Source organism: Pleurodeles waltl, chromosome 7 (genome assembly GCF_031143425.1).
Source record: "Pleurodeles waltl isolate 20211129_DDA chromosome 7, aPleWal1.hap1.20221129, whole genome shotgun sequence".
In the NCBI taxonomy this organism is placed as follows: Eukaryota; Metazoa; Chordata; class Amphibia; order Caudata; family Salamandridae; genus Pleurodeles; species Pleurodeles waltl.
Genome location: NC_090446.1, coordinates 597,137,180 through 597,160,641, shown reverse-complemented (window position 1 = coordinate 597,160,641; position 23,462 = coordinate 597,137,180). Strand labels below are relative to the sequence as shown.

At 43.9% G+C, this 23,462-nt stretch overlaps 1 protein-coding gene across 1 annotated transcript in view; it reads left to right on the top strand.

The window, feature by feature from the left end:
• Window positions 1-16,071, top strand: part of LOC138304434 (uncharacterized) — a 121,101-nt gene extending 105,030 nt beyond the window's left edge. The window contains exons 18-19 of the mRNA XM_069244480.1: window positions 8,983-9,076; window positions 12,881-16,071. Of these exons, the coding sequence (XP_069100581.1) occupies window positions 8,983-9,076; window positions 12,881-12,952 (166 nt within the window). The 3' untranslated portion in view covers window positions 12,953-16,071. The remainder of the gene's footprint in view (window positions 1-8,982; window positions 9,077-12,880) is intronic.
• The last annotated feature ends 7,391 nt before the right edge of the window (window positions 16,072-23,462 follow it).

Below are 23,462 nucleotides of genomic sequence, written 5' to 3'. Positions count from 1 at the left end.
TGGCGGTACGTAGTATAAACACAGAGCGCTAAACTTAGGCCTGTGAACCGTCAGAGTACTGAAAACCAGGTTTGAGAAGGTCCATGTGATTAAGGTGGAGGACCCCTGTGGCAGTGAGAAAAAAAGGGTGTTGGACCTCGAAAATGAAGCCGGGGCATATGACGGTACTCCAAAGTGAGCCCGAGAGAGAAAGCGGCCATAAGTATTAGATTAGGGTAAGTCTAATGTATTGAACCGGTAATAATAAGCCGGTGCTTTGTAAGAGGCGAGCGAACATAAAAAATAGGCAATTGAACAGTAATGGTAAAGCGTGTTTCGAAACGAAATACGTGAAGTGATATAGATTACGGCTAGAGAATTGGTAAAGCCCAAAACCGACAATAATCTAAAAAGTAAATACAAGCATCTACAATGAGCTGAACAGTCAGAAGAGTCAAGAACAGAGTGGCCTAGTTGACAGAAATGGAGGACATACCTTAGAAAGTCCGGCCGGGGAGGCGCGGTGAGCAGTGAAAGAGCGTCTGATGGTCGTAACCGACCCGCGCTCTTATAGTAAACAGGGAGTTGGGGTGCCATGGAAATGGAGGGGGGACCCAAAAAGAGGCAGAGGGGGACAGTGTGGCGGCCATATTGGGTGTATGGAATAGGGGTCCAGAATAAACGGACTGAAAAGAATTAGTGAGAGAGAGAAGGGGGGAGCAAGCGGAAAGTTCGTAAGTAAATAGAATGGAAGTCTGGAAAGTGAGGTTAAACGGAGGGAAGAGAGAGGGAAAGAAGGAAGAGAAATGTCATAAAATTGATGATCATGGTGTAAGACCCTTACTGTAGTAATGAGAGAAACAAAAAGCACTGAAGAATGCAGAATAAAGTAATGGGAGTTCAGTGGACTGAAGACAATGTTGAAAGTGAAAAGCAATGCCATGTTGTTGCAACGAGCCACATACATCAAGTATTGAAAAAAGCATAAAACACCGAAGAATACAAAATAAAGTAATAGGAGTCCAGTGCACCGAAGACGATATTGAAATTGAAAAGCAATGCCATATTAATGCAACGAGCCACATACATCAAGTATGTATACACAAACGATCTATATGAATGCCTTATATTACTGAACACATAATGCATAGTGAGGTCGAGTATGGACACGGAATAAATGAGACGTTAGAGCAATAACATCTATTCAGAATCTGATGAGTACATTATTGATACACATAGATACATCCAAACATAGTAGAGCATTTAAAAAACGTTAAGTACATAGTTAGGCTTTGAGCAGAAGGGTTATCCATAGGAAGATATGATACAACGTGCAATGAAATGGAGGATCTTCATATACCACATATGTCTATGCAAGTAAACTAAGTGGATGCTTGGTGTTACCAGACACATGTTGCAGAGTAAGTTCGAGAACATAGGACAAATAGACAAAGTTGCAAAATTAACATCTATTCATAAATGGCAGAGTAAATTGTTAGTACATAGAGATGGATCCAGACCTAATAGAACATAGTGAGCTTGAGCATACGGATAGTACAAACAGTAGAAATGATGCAACCTGCGTACAGAATGGAGGATCAGATTGGTTATGTCAGAAAAAAATGTAATTCACGGTCCGTGTTGAGGCCTAGCTCAACTGCGCAAAGTTTTATGATCCAGTTGGCCTCGCATTTGCGCAGTTCTCTGGTTCTGTCTCCCCATCTTGGTGAATTAGGAACCTGAGTGATGCCATGGAATCTGATTTTCAGAAGATCCCCTTCCCCATGTGCAGTGTTAAAGTGCACGGCAAGGGGGTAGTTAATGTTGGTATTTCTGATGGCCCTGATATGTTCCTGAATGCGTTCTTTGAGTGGACGTATAGAGCTTCCAATGTAGATCAGACCACAAATACATATCAAACAATAAACAGTATATTTTGTGTTGCAATTGATAAAACACTTAATGTGGTATGTTGTCTTGGTATTGTATGTAAAAGATATGGTTTTGTTGAGGGCTAGTTGACAGGATATGCAACAGCCACATTTGTAAAAGCCAATAGGTTTCTCTGGAATCCACCCCAAAGGGCGTGTAGGAGGGGAGGGGCAGAGAAAGCTAGGGCACAAGATGTTCCTGAGAGTCCGACCCCTGCTGTGCACAATGGTGGGGGACCCGCCTATTGAGTCTTTGAGACACGTATCCAGCATCAGCAAGTGCCAATGTTTCTTGAGAATGCGTAGTATCGCCTTGCTAGCTGGGCTGTACTGAGTGATAAATGTGACCGGTCTCTGACTGCTGGGATTTTTAGTGACAAGTTTCTTTGGGCCTTTGATGAGTAACTCGTGTTGTTCCTTGTTCAAGATGCGTTTGCTAGCTCCCGAGATGAGTTTGTTAGGGTAACCCCTATTTTGGAAGCGGTGGGTCAGGTTTTCGAGTTCCTGTTTGAAAATATTAGTGTCAGAGCAGTTACGTCGAATCCTAACCATTTCTCCGTATGGGATGGCCTTGATCTGTGTGAGGGGATGAGCACTCTGTGCATGCAGGATAGAGTTGCAGGCGGTAGGTTTTCTGTAAAGTCTAGACATGACCTTGTTGTTGGTAGTGTACAGCAATAGGTCCAAAAATTCAATTTGAGTACTGTCCACCTTGTGGGTAAACGTTAAGTTGAAATCATTAGTGTTAAGGTGTTTTATGAGTATATTAAGGTCATGAATGTCTCCAGTCCAGATGGCAAGAATGTCATCAATGTACCTACCCCAGTAAAGAATGTGCTGCGTGAGGTGTGCCGGACAATTGGACCAAAGGTGTATTTTCTCAAATTGGCTCAAAAGACTTTACAGAAAACCTACCGCCTGCAACTCTATCCTGCATGCACAGAGTGCTCATCCCCTCACACAGATCAAGGCCATCCCATACGGAGAAATGGTTAGGATTCGACGTAACTGCTCTGACACTAATATTTTCAAACAGGAACTCGAAAACCTGACCCACCGCTTCCAAAATAGGGGTTACCCTAACAAACTCATCTCGGGAGCTAGCAAACGCATCTTGAACAAGGAACAACACGAGTTACTCATCAAAGGCCCAAAGAAACTTGTCACTAAAAATCCCAGCAGTCAGAGACCGGTCACATTTATCACTCAGTACAGCCCAGCTAGCAAGGCGATACTACGCATTCTCAAGAAACATTGGCACTTGCTGATGCTGGATACGTGTCTCAAAGACTCAATAGGCGGGTCCCCCACCATTGTGCACAGCAGGGGTCGGACTCTCAGGAACATCTTGTGCCCTAGCTTTCTCTGCCCCTCCCCTCCTACACGCCCTTTGGGTGGATTCCAGAGAAACCTATTGGCTTTTACAAATGTGGCTGTTGCATATCCTGTCAACTAGCCCTCAACAAAACCATATCTTTTACATACAATACCAAGACAACATACCACATTAAGGGCCTCATTATGACCCTGGCGGGCGGCGGAGGCCGCCCGCCAGGATCCCGCCCTCCAAATTACCGCGCCGCGGTCAAAAGACCGCGGCGGGTATTACGAGTTTTCCCCTGGGCTGGCGGGCGGTTCCAGTTAAACCGCCCGCCAGCCCAGGGGAAAACGACCTTCCCACGAGGATGCCGGCTCGTAATCGAGCCGGCGGAGTGGGAAGGTGCGACGGGTGCTACTGCACCCGTCGCGTATTTCACTGTCTGCAAGGCAGACAGTGAAATACATTTTGGGGCCCTCTTACGGGGGCCCCTGCCGTGCCCATGCCATTGGCATGGGCACGGCAGGGGCCCCCAGGGGCCCCGCGACCCCCCCTACCGCCATCCTGTTCATGGCGGCTTTCCCGCCATGAACTGGATGGCGGTAGGGGGGGTCAGAATCCTCATGGCTGCGGAGCGCGCTCCGCAGCCATGGAGGATTCCAATGAGCAGCGGAAAGTCAGCGGGAGACCGCTGACTTTCCGCTTCTGACCGCGGCTGAACCGCCGCGGTCAGAATGCTCATTGGAGCACCGCCAGCCTGTCGGCGGTGCTCCCGTGGTCGGTGGCCCTGGCGGCCACCGGCCGCCAGGGTCAGAATGACCCTCTAAGTGTTTTATCAATTGCAACACAAAATATACTGTTTATTGTTTGATATGTGTTTGTGGTCTGATCTACATTGGAAGCTCTATACGTCCACTCAAAGAACGCATTCAGGAACATATCAGGGCCATCAGAAATACCAACATTAACTACCCCCTTGCCGTGCACTTTAACACCGCACATGGGGAAGGGGATCTTCTGAAAATCAGATTCCATGGCATCACTCAGGTTCCTAATTCACCAAGATGGGGAGACAGAACCAGAGAACTGCGCAAATGCGAGGCCAAATGGATCATAAAACTTCGCGCAGTTGAGCTAGGCCTCAACACGGACCGTGAATTACATTTTTTTCTGACATAACCAATCTGATCCTCCATTCTGTACGCAGGTTGCATCATTTCTACTGTTTGTACTATCCGTATGCTCAAGCTCACTATGTTCTATTAGGTCTGGATCCATCTCTATGTACTAACAATTTACTCTGCCATTTATGAATAGATGTTAATTTTGCAACTTTGTCTATTTGTCCTATGTTCTCGAACTTACTCTGCAACATGTGTCTGGTAACACCAAGCATCCACTTAGTTTACTTGCATAGACATATGTGGTATATGAAGATCCTCCATTTCATTGCACGTTGTATCATATCTTCCTATGGATAACCCTTCTGCTCAAAGCCTAACTATGTACTTAACGTTTTTTAAATGCTCTACTATGTTTGGATGTATCTATGTGTATCAATAATGTACTCATCAGATTCTGAATAGATGTTATTGCTCTAACGTCTCATTTATTCCGTGTCCATACTCGACCTCACTATGCATTATGTGTTCAGTAATATAAGGCATTCATATAGATCGTTTGTGTATACATACTTGATGTATGTGGCTCGTTGCATTAATATGGCATTGCTTTTCAATTTCAATATCGTCTTCGGTGCACTGGACTCCTATTACTTTATTTTGTATTCTTCGGTGTTTTATGCTTTTTTCAATACTTGATGTATGTGGCTCGTTGCAACAACATGGCATTGCTTTTCACTTTCAACATTGTCTAAAGTCCACTGAACTCCCATTACTTTATTCTGCATTCTTCGGTGCTTTTTGTTTCTCTCATTACTACAGTAAGGGTCTTACACCATGATCATCAATTTTATGACATTTCTCTTCCTTCTTTCCCTCTCTCTTCCCTCCGTTTAACCTCACTTTCCAGACTTCCATTCTATTTACTTACGAACTTTCCGCTTGCTCCCCCCTTCTCTCTCTCACTAATTCTTTTCAGTCCGTTTATTCTGGACCCCTATTCCATACACCCAATATGGCCGCCACACTGTCCCCCTCTGCCTCTTTTTGGGTCCCCCCTCCATTTCCATGGCACCCCAACTCCCTGTTTACTATAAGAGCGCGGGTCGGTTACGACCATCAGACGCTCTTTCACTGCTCACCGCGCCTCCCCGGCCGGACTTTCTAAGGTATGTCCTCCATTTCTGTCAACTAGGCCACTCTGTTCTTGACTCTTCTGACTGTTCAGCTCATTGTAGATGCTTGTATTTACTTTTTAGATTATTGTCGGTTTTGGGCTTTACCAATTCTCTAGCCGTAATCTATATCACTTCACGTATTTCGTTTCGAAACACGCTTTACCATTACTGTTCAATTGCCTATTTTTGATGTTCGCTCGCCTCTTACAAAGCACCGGCTTATTATTACCGGTTCAATACATTAGACTTACCCTAATCTAATACTTATGGCCGCTCTCTCTCTCGGGCTCACTTTGGAGTACCGTCATATGCCCCTGCTTCATTTTCGAGGTCCAACACCCTTTTTTTCTCACTGCCGCAGGGGTCCTCCACCTTAATCACATGGACCTTCTCAAACCTGGTTTTCAGTACTCTGACGGTTCACAGGCCTAAGTTTAGCGCTCTGTGTTTATACTATGTACCGCCAGTAATTCTTATATTGACAACAACCTACCGTACTTGCCTTATTTTCTACTGTTAGGCTATTTGTTACATTTTCTATCCCACCATTTGCATATTACAGCCCTGTAGGGCGAGTGTTACCATTGATCTTCAAACACAGACCTCGGCTTTTTTCATCACTGACTTAGAATTTGTTCTTTATTAATTAATGTCCTGTTTTGCCTTTGCTTCCTCCACACCGACCCTTTCTTTTTATATTTTCTCTCTGACACCTCTCAGGTCTTGTCTATACGGCTTATCAGGGCCTCCCATACCTTTCTTTACCTAAGCGCTCAATTACTCAACCACCCTGCAGCTGCTCAGGCAGCCTTACCACTCTGAATTTCACCAATACGTTAAGGTATGTACACAGGTACTTTGTTCTCTCTCCATAACTCATACCGACGGACATTCTCGGATCGTATCTACCAACGGGTTAGCCATACCTGTTTTACTCTTTTTCCTTTCCTTCCTAGATCTCTATCACTTATTCCAGCCCACGGATCTAATCAACATTGATTTCTCTGGCCGGACGGCCCAGGTATAAAAACTATGGCTCCTAACTACTAAGGGCCATGTCTTTCTCTCTGTCTTTCAACTAATATGTACCACTCCACATCTTCCTTTTTAGGTGGTTACATTCATCTATTTGCTTGGTCTCTCCCAACCCTGCCCTAGTCGTATTTTTAGCTTACTTCGTCTCACTCTTGATAATGTATCAGCCCACTATTGGAGACATTCTGGATCTCTATATTTTCTGCATGAACATGTTAAATCACTTTTATATATAATGTGTCTCCTTTCTCTATTGGTGTCCCGGTTGCACTGTGTTTGCTCGTTTTGTTCACTTCAATACCAATCTATTCAAGCTCCCACACTAAGTCACTGGCTTTTGGTTTTGATATCTTTTCTACATGAATTCACTACTGATTCCATACACGTATATATACCAACTGTTGCTTTTATCAATATTTTTTGCAGCCTTGATAAAGTCACTTGTGTGACGAAACACGTGTTGGCTGTTTATTTATGACGATTATCATGCTCTACAACACCTACGAATAAAAGCACTTTCTACTAACAAGACTCTGGACGTTTTCTTCAACCTCAAGCTTTCGCTTATTTTGAACACACCATCAGGGTTTCTCATCCCTGCAACACTATTGGACACTACATTCTGTGTGCTCTGGCCAATTCTTTTCTCTAGGTTTGGTTGTGGGTATTCTGTTACTCACTTTGGTGCCTGCTGGGTAGTAGGGCACTCGGCCTGATTGCACCAGACATTGCTCTTCCACATGTATATGCTATAAACTATTGTGTTACTACCTAGAAGTGCGGCTTTCGTCACCCTTACTACCCTTGTAACTCCTAGAATGCATTTGGTTGTCATTCAAGAGGCCAGGGCTGGTGCCCATGCTGCATTGGATTGAGACCGACAAATAACCAATTTTCCAGTTCTTGGATTTCACTTTAGAAATCATGGCATCCAGAGCTAAGGTTCGGGGTTTTGAATTTAAGTAAACACACACTACAATTCTTACAGCTTTCAAGTTTCCTAGTCCCTTGTGGTCATCAAATCCAGTTTTTCTTTGATATCTAAGACTTGTAGTCCAAAAAGTATAATAAACAGGGCTGTTATAACTAGACTCAGAAAACATGTATAAACTTGACAAATAACTTACACATGGTACAGGGAACCTTTTGTGCTTTGGAAGATCAAAAAAAGCATCATCAGTTTGTTAAACAAACGGCCAGTAGTCAAAAGATATTGTCCCAGTGACAAGGAGTCATCTGGTCATACCATGAAGGTGCCTTCCTGTGTACCATGTGACACCATAGACTTGTGTTTCAGCTTCTATAGCTCACTGCAGCAGGCAATATCTGCCTTACCTGAAAGCAGAGTCTTAACTATTTTCTATACCAAACATGAACAGCTTATCCACTGCAAGGGTGTGTGAAACTGCAGTTTTTCTGCTGCAACCTTTGTGAAGTCTATTTCAAAACTTCGCAAGCTCCAAAATTGCGAGAGTTGTTATGCACAAAATTACATTTTGAATAGAAATCTCTTCACAAACATAACCTTTATTTGAAGAACTACCTTGCAAAATGTTTTATGCAGGAAAATGCTTACAGAACGTCTTTTGTGTAAAAAGCTTCACATGCAAAGTGTTCTTTGAAGTTTTTCAAACAATGGCACAAGTGTGGAATGTGTGAACTTCAGAACACGTTTCAGGTGAAATGTAAATATCATCCACTACTTTTCGACTGCTCTCGTTTCCTTTTCATTTCAAAACTCGTAGTTCTGCCTTCAATATGGAAAAATAAAAAACAAATACTGCACGTAATAAAATGCAAAGAAAAACAGGACTGGAAAAGCTAATGATGCATGTTGTGGAACAACCTGAAAGCCTGTTTATAGTAAGTTCTTACCTCATGCCTCTATACTCATCCCGCAGATAGTAGCTAGCCTGCTTCTTTATGATGCCCTGAAGAAGGCCCGCCTCTTTACCCCTCGCAGGAAGTACCAATCCTGCCTCAGCCCCTGTCTGTCCAGCAGATAGTACCGTTGTCTACTTCCTGCAGGGAGTTGCACTCCTGACTCAGCCTCCGTGTAGCCATGTAGGGGGAGGATACAATACTGTGTACAGGGGGAGGCCTTTGTACCCCCTGTATGTGGTAGCCTTCCAGCCTCAGCCCTTGTACTCTATGCAGGAAGCAGCCTCACATCATGCCCTCAATCTGTACCCTTATTGTCCAAGTTCCAAGTCAAAAAGACTTCATTTTCCGCACACAGGGCGTTCCTTACACACATCATTTTTTACCCATCAGGCTTAAATAAAGTAAAAGGCCACTACTCCCATATTGCACTGATGTGTTATATGAAAACCGAGGAATGTGGCGTTGCGTGATGTGATGGCTTGTGGAGTGATCTGGAATGCCGAGGTCCACTGATGTAACTGCTTTTCTCTCCGCAGGGTGTACGATGCAGAATCTCTTCTTCAAGTTCAAACTAACCTGGGACACAAAGATTGTGTTCAGTCTGTTATCCATATACCCGAACTGAAGCAGGTATTATGTGCTGGGAGGGATGTGTGTGTGGGTGTAGGGTCTATATGATGAGTATACCTGTGTTCCTGCATGTGGTGGTGTATATGCCAATTAATGAATTTATTGTGTTACCTCAAGGACTCCACATTAGCAAGACGCCTTGTTTCTGCTTCTCGACTTTATTTTTTTCTCATTTTCCACTTTGATCCGCATGACGTTTTAACCTTGGAACCGCCTTACCTGAGCAGAATAAAACGTTATAGTGTGTTCAAGCAGAGACACGGGGTCCAATTCACGGAGATTGTGTATGAGTAAGTGTAACTTGCTCTTGTGGCATTCCAGGCTTACTCGTGAATTTCACAAGTAAATTCAAATAAATCGGGTTCGGCGAAAGAAGTAATGTAGGAAAAAAGGAAGGATGAGAGAGGGAGATGGAAGGGACAGAGGGAATGCTGAAAGAAGCAAGGGAAAGGAAAAGAAAAAGGTGAAATGGAAAAGGGAGAAAGAAGGGAGGAAAGAACAAACAACAGGAATGTTGAACGAATGGAAAGGCGCAAATGAAAAAGAAAAAATAATGGAAGTGAGGAAGCAAGGAAAAGACAAGAAATAGTGTGAGGGAGAGAGTCAGGACAGTCAGATGAAGGAAGGAAAGTAAAGGAAAAGCAAGAATGAAAGAAAGAAAAAAGAACCGTGCAAAGAAAAAAGAGAGAAAGAACAAAGAATGAGAGTAAAGAAGAGGGTAGTAAGACACTGTATACCCACCTTCCCTGGTGATGGCCATGTAATAAGAAGGTGAGGCCCATTATCTGAGCCAAAATGAGCACTGTGGTGACCAACTCTGGCTTACGGTGTGGATCTCTTCCATTCATCCTCTCATTACAAGAGGCCCATAAAAGAGTGTTCATTTCTCCCTGTCTGCTAGATTAGGCCCCCAGTTTTGTTGATATATATTTCCCAGTGTGCATCTCCTTTTTGCCCCTGGCTATGTTTTACCAGTCCCTGTGTCTCTGCACCACCCATTCCATTGTCAGTGGGAATACCAACCTCCTTTCCTTCAATTAAATGTTTTGCATGTCCCAACATTGTAGTCTTCTCAACAACAGTGTTGGGATCTTTCCCCACCCCAGCATCCGTTTCCCTTTCCCCAGTATCTGTGTACTCCAGTCCCAGTGTTGGCATCCACTTGTTCAAGCAACATTATCGCCCCTTTGCACATCTGTTTCCATTGTCCTACTGCTAATACCTTCACTGCATCTTCACTGCACCAGATTGTTTCTTCTGTCCCTGTGCCAGTGTCTCCCCTATCCTGATGGCTGTGTCTTACCTGTCCAAGTGTCTTCTTGTGCAATTGTCTTCTGTATGTCAGTGTGTTTTTCCTATTTTTCACTTATACATTATATATGGGATAAAGTACAGTCTGCCATACATTAAAAGAATATGGCAAGTCACCTTGGAGTTCCATGACCTTATTATTATGAGTATTATGTTTTTGTCTTTTATGTATCCTCCCCCCCTTCGAATTGTATGTGTTAGTTATTTAGGTATATATATTGAAGTATATGATGCACATTTATTCATGCCATTATTCTTTTTAATGTGGTGGTCAAGTCTTCTTGAATACATTCACTTTATTTGTTCATGGATCAAATTCTCTGTTCCTGTGATTGTTTAAATAGGAAACAAAGTTTCATGGAAGTTGATAACTTTGCTTCTTGTTTATTTTTTTTAAACAAAAGGTAGGGTTTAATAGAATGTAAATAAGAGAAAGGGTGGCAAGGCATTTTCGCTAATTGTATATTCTGAAAAGTCCAACAATGATCAGATGTGTTACAAAAACCAACAATAGGGTGTGAGACGTAGAGCGGAACTTTATACCAAAGACTTGGGACGAAGGCCATACACAATCGTATCGCCTTTTTTTGCTGAAAGTTACTGAGTGGCGCATGTAGCTTTCACTCGGCGGTCTTATCAGTCTGCCAGTCTGCCAGCTGGTGCAGGCAAGAAAAGCAGACAATGTAATTTTTCTGAACATTTGTTATTCATTTAGCCGAAATATGCTGGTGTAGTCCATCTTTGAAACTCGAGTTAGGCCCCTTTCTTTTAGGCTAAGAAGAGGGTGTGATTGTACGTATTGACATAAAGAAAGAGTTGTGATTTTACCAATATGTTACAATACTTTTTGCTGTTCACACTTCTGGTGAATTTTGCTGCTACTATATTGTTTACAGTCATCATAGTTGCTGTGCATTTAGAGTGCACTAGGATAGGTTCTGATTTTAAAAATGAATCTTTGAAATTTATACCTGTTTTCCTAGTCTTGTGTGTCTTTCCATATTGAAAAAGTGGTTAAGTTCTATTAATTATCCCTGTGGTATCTCCTAGGATCAGTTGTTACCTGAAATGCATTTATTTTCGATATTACTCAGTGGAACGTGGGGTTGTTGCAGTGCAGTTATCTTTCTGATTTGAGTTGGCACATTGACTAATTCCTTGGTGCCATGTGGTTTAGGAAGCCTATTCCTGGGCCGTGTTCTGGAACAAAGACCCAGAAGTAGAGGAACAACGCCGAAGGCAGAATTCCTTTATAAATGTATGGTACTTCTTGGTGCCTTGCAATATCCATTTAATGTACAGCAGAGGGTATTTACTTCCTTAAGATGCATGATCACAGCATTACTATTTCAGCAAACCAATTTAATCCTTTGGTTCTTGCCCTTTAATGGTCATTGCAGACAACAAGAAAAAAAAGGAGTTGTAGAGCAAAATTAAATACAGAAATAAGCAGTTAGTATTTTTTGCGAAAAGATAATCGAATGAGTTTAACTTTTCAAGTTCAAAAATGTGTAAACATGCAGAGATTCTGGCTTTACTATTGTGACATATAGTGTAGAAAATATGTTGTCATAAATATCTCCTTTCTGCTGATCACTTTATCATATTACAAAACAATATCAGAAGAAGGAAAAGCAAGTTTCTGCTTTCTTTGTTTAAACTGCTCCTGTAATTATGCTTCTTGACCGGATTTTCACCTTGGCTGTCTGCTCTTGAAGCAGGCATTGTGACATCAGAAGTCAAATGTAATATCTTATTACAGTTGACCAGCTACATAATGTTTTTATAACATGCGATTAGAGATATCAGAAGTTGCCTGAAATAAGGAAATTAGAGGCAGGCATTTTATACAGGAATTGCAAGCTCCCATGTATTATTACCACAATCAATAATAAACTTCATTGTGTCAGCCACCCATCTAAGAGGCAATTACAAGGCAACGCTGGAGAATAGGGGTGAGGGTATCAACAGCGAAGGTGCAACCCTCCTGCATCCATTTTCACCACTTCTTTTTCGTCCACCCTTTCCTTATTTCTCCCTTTCTCACACTTGTCCTCATTCTTACCTTTGTGGAGCATTTCCTATATTTGCTTCTCTAACCATTATTTTTCACATCCTAGTCTTTTTATTTATTTCTCCTTTGTCCTCTGACTTCTTCAAATCTTAATTTTCTCCCCTCTCTGACTATACTGTCTCTCCGTACATCACTCATTTTAGTTCTCTACCCCTTATTTTCTGAGCTTTCTTTGCCCTCCATCTTTTTTTCCTACTTTCTCTAAACCGTACATTTTTACCTTCTCTCTCATTCTCCTTCTTAATATTCTCTTTCTACTCCCCTCTTTGCCTTTTCCTTTCAACCTCCCTTTCCCGTTCCTCTCTTACTTAGTTTTCCCTTCCATATTCTTAACTTCCATTTTACTCCCCTTACTTTCCTTTTCCTTATCTTCTGCTAACTTTACTGCCCTCTAACATTCGTTCTCTGTCCCTCTCCAGTATGCATCTGCCTCCTGGGACTGCACTATCCGGCTCTGGAATGCCTATAACTGCCCCCCTCCGAAGCCTTGATGGCCACAACCATGAGAACATTATGATATCACTTTTCCTTGCTGTCTTCAACCTCAAACTTCCATCACTGAAAGAACCACGAAGAACAACAAGACAGCAGATACAGAAGAGAAATGGCCCTGCAAGATGAGTCTGCATTCAAAGGTTGATCAAGGGATGGAATCTCCAACCTAGAGTCTGTGTGCGGGGCCTATCATGTTTAAGTGTCCCTCTGCCTGTAGCTGAGCTTTGAATTTGGGGAATTACCAGGGCAGAGGTCTTCAAACCTTTTTGTTTTGCAACAAACCACCTAAACAAAATCTCTCAAAGTAGGCTCCCTGTCAAACTTTATGGCATGAATTGAGGGAGCAGGAGGGGCAGAGCGGAAGGGAAGGGGTGGGGCATTTGAGATCATTTGAGGGGTACCTTTTCTGTAGCTCATACTCCATAATAAATGTGGGATTTATAAAAGAGCAAATATATCAAACAAAAACAGAAATTGACCAAAATAAACGACTCCCCCTAATTAGGGATTTGTGAGCCTGTTATAACCATGGGCTTCAATGCAATTACTACACTAATTATAGAGGCAGTCCTGAGTGGCTCTCCCCTCTACCTCTTCCACCCCTTCCCTACCATACCTGGCCATCACTCCGGTCTTGAAACAAACACAGTCCTTTTCAGCAAAAAAATGAGCTACCACGTGTCGCCTGCCTCTTTGCAGCAACGATGCCTTGGTGCTAATGTCTACATGAAAAATGAACCCCCATCCGCCTTTTTGTAATGTAAGACAGTAATAATTGTAATGCAATGAGGCTCTCACACAGCTTGACCCCAGTGCCACTGCACCGGCTTCACTAATGATAGCTCCTGCCTTACAAATCAGGCAATCTCATCTGCCCTTTGTTAGAAACAAGGCCCCCATCTTGCCTCATCCCCCTCTCTGCCATCTCTCTGAGGCCAAGTAAAAGTGACTACTCTGACTCAATTTTCTCCTTCCTTGATCCTTTGTCTGAGGCTTAAAGCAACATAGCACAGCAAGAGTGCACTGGGCCCTAATGCAAGCAATGAAGGCTAGTAAAATGCCAAATTAGGGATTAGTTCACCCTTCACACCCCTAGGCCCTGGTGCCACTGCATCTGCAGCACCAATGATACTTACAGCCTTCTAAGCAGGCTGTCTCCTATGCACAGCCTGAAGCCCAAAGCAGACGTTCTGCCCCTTCGTGTTAAAAAAAAGTCCCACATCCCACTCCACAGCAAGGGTGACATGAACCCTAATGCTAGCAAGGAAAATGGGCTCCCACCCCTCTTTGATAATAAGATAACCATTGTTGGCGTACAGTGACCAATCACAACCCGGCCCCAGTGCTAGCTGCAATAATGGCAATGATGGCCCTTTAAAAAAAAAGAAATAGTCCCAATTTTTCCCATTTTCCTGAAGCCATCTCTCTGTGGAGGCTGCTCTGTCCATTTGCAAACTAAACAAATAGCCCCTACATAGTGCCCCCTCTTCTGGGCCATATCTTAGAAGCTTTACATAGATTTAGCTTCTTCCCTCTTTCTCCTGCTATATTACTCTAAGGCAACAGGGGTCTGGATAATCAGGTCTCTGCATCTGCATGCAACTCTGCTGGCCTCCTACCTGCCACCGTCTCCCGCGACTCACCTAGATGAACATCTAAATAGAGGTCTAAGTGGGCAGGATCTTTTGGGACCGACATGTTTGTGCTTTTTTAATTTTACAAAAAGAGTTCCCATACTTTTTGGTAAAAGGAAGACAGCCGTCTCTGAATGGTAAATGTGGTCCTTTCGGTGCTTCTGGGTGAAAGTGAAGGGAGAGTCTGGCTTGGACCTTGCACAATCAGGATTGAATTTTGTAACTCTCTGATCACACACACAGACACTTGCAGTGATTACATTAACCAATTGAGGTTTCAGAACATAAAAGAATGCATTCTCTACTAATTATTTTGCATTTATTTTTAATTTAATGTTTGTGCATTTTTATAGGCAGTTACTTTAAGGTGAAAAAACAAAAAGACACTAAGACTATTTGGTTCTTTTTAGCTAAGTCTATGACACTCCACCATTGCACAGATCACAGTTCCCACACTTTTTTTAAACACTTCAACCTTTGCATGTAAATGAAGACAACCTGAACACATGCCAGATAGACCATGTCACTCTTCCAGGCCATCTTCTTTTACAAGTACCTGTTGAAGCATTTGAGCCCCCTCTGGGAATACAGCCACATACCCCCAGTAAGGTACACCCACTAATGTGTGTCTGTATACTCCACTGCTGCACTCCTACTTTTAGACTTAACAGCGACAGTGGTGCAGCCGGGCAGTCTGATCAGCTCCAATGGATCACTTGATGGGCCTCTGTCCCCAAGTACTCCTTCGAAGTACATGCCCCTGAGGGAGGGTACCCTTCTCCCCCCACGCCTCTCACTTGTTATATAACCTTCCCAGGGAAAAAGTACCCTACATCGATTCCCTGCTGATACACTGTAAAAGTAGTTAGAGCTGAAGAGAAACCTACAGTTGTAGATTATTTTTTAGCATCCATCTTGAGACTCCAGGGAAAAAGATTCGATCCCTAAGATTGATGAAGACAAAAATATTAAACTGAGGAACGTTTAGTGAGTATAATTTGCAGTAATATCAGGAGCTACCCTTCGATTAAGATCACATAAAGTCAACAAAAGACAAATTGTGACAAGGGCACACCACCTCATCAGTTCTTTGGATCAGTAGAGAGTTGGGATCCCCCACATTTCATGCTCTGAGGTATGAGCCATATTGAGGATGAAATCCTCTGTCACCACCACACACTTTCTACACTGACTCCCTAGGCAAATGGTGGCTGTATAAGCTGATCAGAGACAGGCTCTGAAATGGCCCTCAGTCAGTTTTGCCTACTAAGTGAATTATTTGCATGTTCTTACTATTAACTGAGCCTACTTTAATTGAACAAATATGATTTACAATGCAGATGCAGCCCTCGCTGCGCCCTTCAGTGTTGGGGAAATTGTCCTAGTAAAAAATTGACACTCCAACGATGTGCTTGGCCTGAAGGGACAAGGTTTTATGTAAACAGATTATGTCATAGTTCAATAAAAAGAGGATTAATTAAGCCTATGGGTGCTTCATTCTTTCACCACTTTTCATATTTTGAAATACTCCAAAAAGTAGAAAGCGATCGTGCGACCCCAATCATTTTCTTTATATTTAAAGGAAAGAACAGAGCACACATTTCAGCAGTGGGGTTTTTTGGAGGGGCTAGTAGGGCTTGAGTGAATTCACTGGGATCTAGATTTTAAGGTGAGATTACAAGAATGGCTTTGACTCTCGAAAGTCGCAGAAGACCAGCTCGTATTCGGTTTCAGTTTGAGTCTAAGTAATGTCATGTTGGGGTGCCTTTTCAATAGCATTACCTGTTCACTAGTCTCACAATTCTCGCCTTCTTCAGGTTCTGATGGCATCTAAAAGATGAGAAAAGGGGTGTAACCAACTGGGTACTCTGCTCAGTGAAGAAACGAAAGGAAAATATTGAACAAGGAACGGAAGTTAATCAGAAGTCACCCTAATTAAGCCTCAGCCTATAGAAGAGTAGTTGCTTTTAGAGTGAATTACAAATGCTTAGGCTGGCTTCAAACGTTTGTCTGTTGAGGGCCACTACTTAATGTATTGGAGTCATCCATAGAAAGGGATAGCAAGCAATTTTTGTCAGTTGAAAATCGCTTGCTCGTTGACAGCAATGTTTAGCAAGGCACCTCAGTGTCACAAGAAAACTGGATTGCACACACAAAACATCTTTTCATACTAGACAAACAACCACCAAACACTACTGAATTTACATCTGTCATTAGAGATCTAATAATTACCCAGAAGGCTATTATTTACTCTATTCCATCTTCAAGATACAACTGCAGCTGTGGTCCTCACAACATTTCAGGATGTTTAATTAACATTGATCTTCTCCTTGGGTCTTCCTAGCTTTTTTCTTTCTTAGGTTCTTCCTCGGGCAACTCCATCCTTCCAGCATCCCTGAGAGGATCTATGCCTCGTCCATTGTTTAAAAAGGCTATTCGGAGGATCTGTCTAATTATAGGATGATAACTTTACTTGACATTGAGCACAGATTAATATATTCACCAGTGTTATTGATTATATCATAGCTTTTGAAGAAGTCAGTTGAGGGAAACTCTGGAATTATTTTTTGAAGAACAGCGGATTTCTGTGGGCTATCCAGTTGCTTTATCATAATACATAGGTTCAAATCAAATTACAGCTGAAATCAAATTACAATGAACTACACCTGTCAGATAGAATGTATACAAACGAGGGCTTGAAGCGGGTATTTATTGGCACCTGTAGAAATGGGGTCTTTGGTTGGCAGTCAGGTTATCCACCTGTCCAAGCAAGGACCCTCACTCTAGTCAAGGTAAAGAAGAATCTCACTCAGTTAACCCTCGTTCACCCCCTTGGTAGCTTGGCTGGAGCAGGCAGGCTTGACTTCAGAAGCAATGTGTAAAGTATTTGTACCAACACACATAGTAATACAATGAAAACACTACAAAATGGACACCACAGCAGTTTAGAAAAATAGGTAACATTCATCTAAATCAAACAAGCCCAAAACTGCAAAAATCCAACATACACAAGTTAAGATATGAATTTTAAAAAGAATAAGGGGCATATTTATACTCTGTTTGCGCCGGATTTGCGCCATTTTTTTGGCGCAACTCCGGCGCAAACTTAACTCCATATTTATACTTTGGCGCTAGACCCGTCTAGCGCCAAAAATATGGAGTTAGAGTCATTTTTTTGGACGCGGGAAACTACCTTGCGCTAATGAGATGCAAGGTAGGAGTTCCCGTCCAAAAAATGACTCAAACACCAGTGCGCCATATTTATCCATCTCGGTGAAAATGGCGCACGGGAGGGAGAGGGCCTTAAAAAATGACTCTAAACCCGTTTAGAGTCATTTTTTAACCCCTGGGTCAGGGCAGGCGTTAAGGGACCTGTGGGCTCACGCCCATGGTCTCTGACCATGGAAGAAGTCCATAGGTGCCCTCCCCTGCCCCCAGGGACACCCCTTGCCACCCTCGCCCACCCCTAGAGGACACCCATGGATGGGGGGACCCATCCCAGGTAAGTACAGGTAAGTTGAGGTAAGTATTTTTTTTTTATTTTTTTAAAGTGGCATGGGGGGCCTAATTTGGGCCCCCCTACATGCCACTGTGCCCAATGACCATGCCCAGGGGACAGAAGACCCCTGGGCATGGCCATTGGGCAAGGGGGCATGACTCCGGTCTTAGCTAAGACAGGAGTCATTTCACTGGGGGTTGTGTGTCAAAAAATGGGGCAAGTCCGGTTTGGGGCATGATTTTTGCCTCAAACCTGACTTGCACCATTTTTTGATGCACAACCCCCATTTTCCCCTACGCCGGCTAACGTCATTCCTTAAATAAGGCGCCTGCATGGCACGTAGGAATGGAGTTAGCCGGCTGTAACAATTTTGACGCAAACCAGCGCTGGCGATGGTTTGCGTCAAAAAGCATAAATATGGGCCTAAGAGTCTTAATCCTTAGAAAACGGTGAGAATGCTGTTGTTACACAAAGTACCTGGTTAATGTCAGAAATAAAGCAGCACGGGTGAGCGTGTGTCGGTAAAGGGTAGGGATGTGTCGATTCCTTATTTGCAAGTGAGGCCGTGCGCCATTTCCTTCTCCGGTCGGGTCGTCGATGTGTCGTTTTTATCTCTTTCAAGAGAGCGATGCCTCGATTTGCAGAAGGGGCACCTCGGATCTGCGCAGAGTCGGGTTGACTTGGACGCCCAGGGACGATGCGTGGAAAATCTGGTTGCACAGTATCAAAAAAACATGCTGTGTGGGGTTTGCTTCGTTATCAGCCTCCTTAACCAGGTGTTGCGCGTCATTTCTCCAGCCGCGATGCGTCGATCTCCTAGCAGCGATGCAAGTGGAGCGTCAATTTCACCCGCGAAGCCGGCAGCGCGTCGTTTATCAGCCGTGTTGCAGGAGGTACGTTGAAAAATTCACTGCACGGCGTTCTGTGCGTGGATTTTCAGCTCTTGTCTGCTAACTTCACATTTCAAGGGCCCAGGGACTGGATAGGGAACCACTTGGTAGGGCAGGAGTTTCAGCAGAGAGTCCAGGTGCTGGCAGGGGAAGTATTTGATGGCCCTGAGACTTCGACGACAGGAGGCAAGCTCAGTTCAAGCCCTTGGAGATTCTTCTCAAGCAGGGATGCACAAAAAAGTCCAGTCTTTGTCCCCTTCCATAGGAGAAGCAGCAACTGCAGCATAGCCCAACAAAGCACAGACACAGGCAGGGGTAGCACTTCTCCTCAGCTCTTCAGCTCTTCTCCTTAGCAGAGGTTCCTCTTGAATCCAGAAGTGATCTAATTTTCAGGGACTTTGGGCTCACTCCTTATATCCCTTTCTGCCTTTGAAGAAGGCAAACTTCAAAGGAAAGTCTGTCTTGTTTGTAAGACCCTGCCTTGCCCAGGCCAGGCCCCAGACACACACCAGTGTGTTGGAGACTGCATTGTGTGAGGGCAGGTACAGCCCTTTCAGGTGTGAGTGACCAGTCCTCTCCTCCCTCCCAGCTCAGGATATGCAGGCTACACCCCTGCTCCTCCCTTTGTGTCCCTGTTGATCAGTATAGGGAAAGGTGCGGAAGACATTGTGACACGAAGGGTTAATTAGCTTGAGCAGTGTAGATGGGCGTGATGCCTGCTGAAACCCCCGAACAACGTGGAAAAGTTCATGATATTATTTTCAAGCTTGTTTGTGTGGGAGACTCCATCTCAACCTTGGGAACGAGAGTACAGGGAGAAGATGGAATGAAAACAAAGGCTGGGGAAGGGCAGAGCAGCCAAGAGACAAGTACTGATAACATAGCTAGAAAATGCCAGAAAGAGATAGAATCCAAGCTTTGAGTTATTTAAGCACTGAAGTGCGGGTGAGGGATTTGAAGCTCGCAGATGGGGTTGTGAAAGCTGCCATGGCCCAGTGCTGCCTCCCTGTTTTGCTGTTCAGAGACCGTGACGCTTGAGGGGGAGAGAGGTCCAAGCAGGCGGTAGAGGGCTTCCCAGCATTTCGTGGACTAAGTTAAGTTCCACACAGGGATAAAAGGCCTTTGTTTCTCTGCTCTATTATTATGATTGATTATTATGCTTGCACTGTGTTTATAATCTGAAGTATTCAGCTTGTTTATATTTTTATTTCTGAACATCGTAGTGTGAGCCTGCTGCAGTAATCGAAACATGCATTTTGGTGTGTAGTAAATCAAAGATTATCTGAAGTATTCAACTTGTTTATATTTTGCTTCCTGAACATCGTAGTGTGATGCATTTTGGTATAGAGTTAATCAAAGCTTATATCTGTCAATGAACTCTTTGCTTATATATATGCATAGATGCTCTTTGTAGTGTACTCATATATAAATAGATGCTTTTCATTGCTATTCTTATTCTACTATTGTTGATGTGCTAAATACATATATTCACCTGAAATTCTAGTAAAGCTAAATTGTATTCATAATTGGCGTGTGGTCCTTCATCGAGCGCCCTTATTGACTTATACCGAACAGGTGTCAACCAGTCACCTGGATAAGACATTTTGGTACCAGAAGTGGGTATAAGTCAATAATGCCTCTTTGGGGACGTAAGAAAAATGGGGCAGAGAGCGGAAGGCAGCATGGGGCAGAAGCCAGATCCATTCCCGGGTGGTTAGCAACTGACCCGTTCTCTGGTGTGGCAGGACTCCTGAACCGGTGGGCAGCGCCGGTTTTATGGGAAGCACTAGATGAGAAAGTGACTCCTCTCTTAGTGGAAGGTGTGGTCGAGAGTGTGAAACTAAGAGGGGCGAAGCTGGAGATGAAAGAGGCAGGGCAAGTGGGATGGCTTTTCCTGTCTGCGCTCAGTATGGTATACAGGAAGAAAAAACTGCGGGATAAGTTTGCAGCCTTGCAGGAAAGGAAGTTACTTATGGAAGAGACCATAGAAAGTGCAGTGACTCGGGGTGATCAAATGGAGGCAAGGTGCACCGCATTAGCAGTACGAGTAGCAAAACAGAAGAGTAGGCAGAAGCCTAAAATGCCCTCAACTGTGCAAGTGAGGGCACTGGTACACAAACAGAAGAGTAGGCAGAAGCCTAAAATGCCCTCAGCTGTGCAAGTGAGGGCACTGGTACGCAAACAGAAGAGTAGGCAGAAGCCTAAAATACCCTCAACTGTGCAAGTGAGGGCATTGGTATGCAAAGAAAATTGGGATCCATATACTTGGGATGGAACAGTCTCAGATAATGATGACTGGAATTGGGAGGATGAGGTGGAAGTATGTGTAACAGAACTAGGTGGAGTTGAAAGTGGAGAAGGAAGAGTAGGTGAAGTTGAAGGTGGAAGAGGAAGTGTAATGGAGGTTTGCCCACTCGTGCAAAACAATTCAAAGGGAGTGAATGGTGGGCAAATACAGAATTCTCGTTTGGTGAGAGATTATACGCAGAGTGAGTTGTTGGAGATAACCCGTATGTTTAGGCAGAAGCCTGCAGAGCCTTTGTTTAAATGGTTGGTGAGATTGTGGGACACTGGAGCAAAAGATGCATTACAGAATCCTTTTACGTTAGGTCCCATCACAGAAGGAGACCCGTTTGAGCTGGAAATTATAGTACAGGATGATGTAGATGATGTAGTGATGTGGAGCCTATGGCAGAGGCAGGGAAAAAAGAGGGTGCCACAAGGATTTTGATCAAAGAGATTAACACCATCCATGAGCAATTACACCTCGTTAGGAAAAGAACTAGCAGGGGCATTAGTGGAAACAGAACGCATAACTGATGATTGGCCGGTCACCTTAAGAACATGGGTCCCCTTACTAGGTTGGACAAGAGAAGGAGGGGTTGGCACTAAAGTACGCAGGGCGCAGGAGTTTACCATCGTGAAGTGGAAATGGTATCTGCAGCAGAGGGCAAAACCGGGACCAGCAGGAGTGTTGAAGTTACAAGAAGATACGCTAGGGGCAGTGGACTTGCAGGCAATGGCCCCTGCGCCAGAGCCCTCTGAAATGGAACCCTCACCATTTAAGACAGCCCGCCTTTTGAACGACTCACTGAAGAAGAACAGCAAAATGCATGGTTCACAGATGGTACCGCCCGGTACTATCAAGGAAAAAGACAATGGCAAACAGTTGCATTCTAGCTTGCCACAGGAATGATGTTTCTGCGAGGAGGGGATAATGGATCAAGCCAGCTTGCAGAACTGCAGGGGGTAGCAGCAGTGATCGAACAAGCCCCCATCGGAGAGAAAACATTTGTGTACACTGACAGTTGGGCCACTTACCAAAGACTAGTAAGCTGGGCCCCGACTGGGTGCAAGGATGGATGGAAAATTAAAGGCACCCCCATTTAGGGAGGTGAGCAGCTATGGGAAGAGATGTGGGAGAAAGGGCAAAAATGTCAAATCTATGTGGGACATGTGGATGCCCATTGCCCATCGGATACCTCACTTGCATCTCTATTCAACAACACCGCAGATCAAATGGCCAAAACACGAACGGTGGTCATCAAGGAGGAAGCTGAAGCTGCTTTAGCAAACAGGGCCCATGCAACATCCGGACATCTAGGAGAGAATAGCACTTATGCATGGGCACAGCAACGACAAATTCCAGTTACTAAAGAACAAGTGCAACAAGCAGTAAAGGAGTGCCCCACATGCAACCAGATTAGACAAATGCCCCTGCAAAAGAAGCCTAGCGGCCATATCAGAAGAGGAACTGCAGCTGCTACGGTGTGGCAATTGGACTATATCGGGCCGCTACCAAAAGAAAGAGGAAAAAGCTACATATTGACCATGGTGGACACCTACTCTGGCCTTATGTTGGGTATGCCCTGTAAGTCTGCAGATCAAAAGTCCACTTTGCGAGGGCTAAACTACCTGATAAAACATTATGGGGCACCTGACGAGATCCAAACAGATAGGGGCACACACTTTTCAGGGAAAACAGTGCAGGGCTGGGCGCAGTAACGGGGAATTTGGTGGATTTTGCGAGGGCTAAACTACCTGATAAAACATTATGGGGCACCTGACGAGATCCAAACAGATAGGGGCACACACTTTTCAGGGAAAACAGTGCAGGGCTGGGCGCAGTAACGGGGAATTTGGTGGGTTTTGCACCTTAGTTATTATCCACAAGCTGCAGGCATGATTAAGAGATATAACGGATTGGTGAAAGAACCGCAAAAAAAGTTATCAGCACATGACAGACTTGCACAATTGATTTGTGAACAAGCGTACACCCCACACATTAAAGAAAGATCTGCCCCCCCGATAATACCTAGAGAGGTGAGGGAGGATTTGGAAGCACAGGAAGAAAAGTATGGGTGAACTATCCAGGGAAAAAGCCAGAGGCAGGAGAGATATTGAGTCAAGGGGTGGGGAGTACGTATATTGTACTTTTAAAGAACTTTAATGTACCTGTATTTGTGCCTGCAGTGAGACTTAC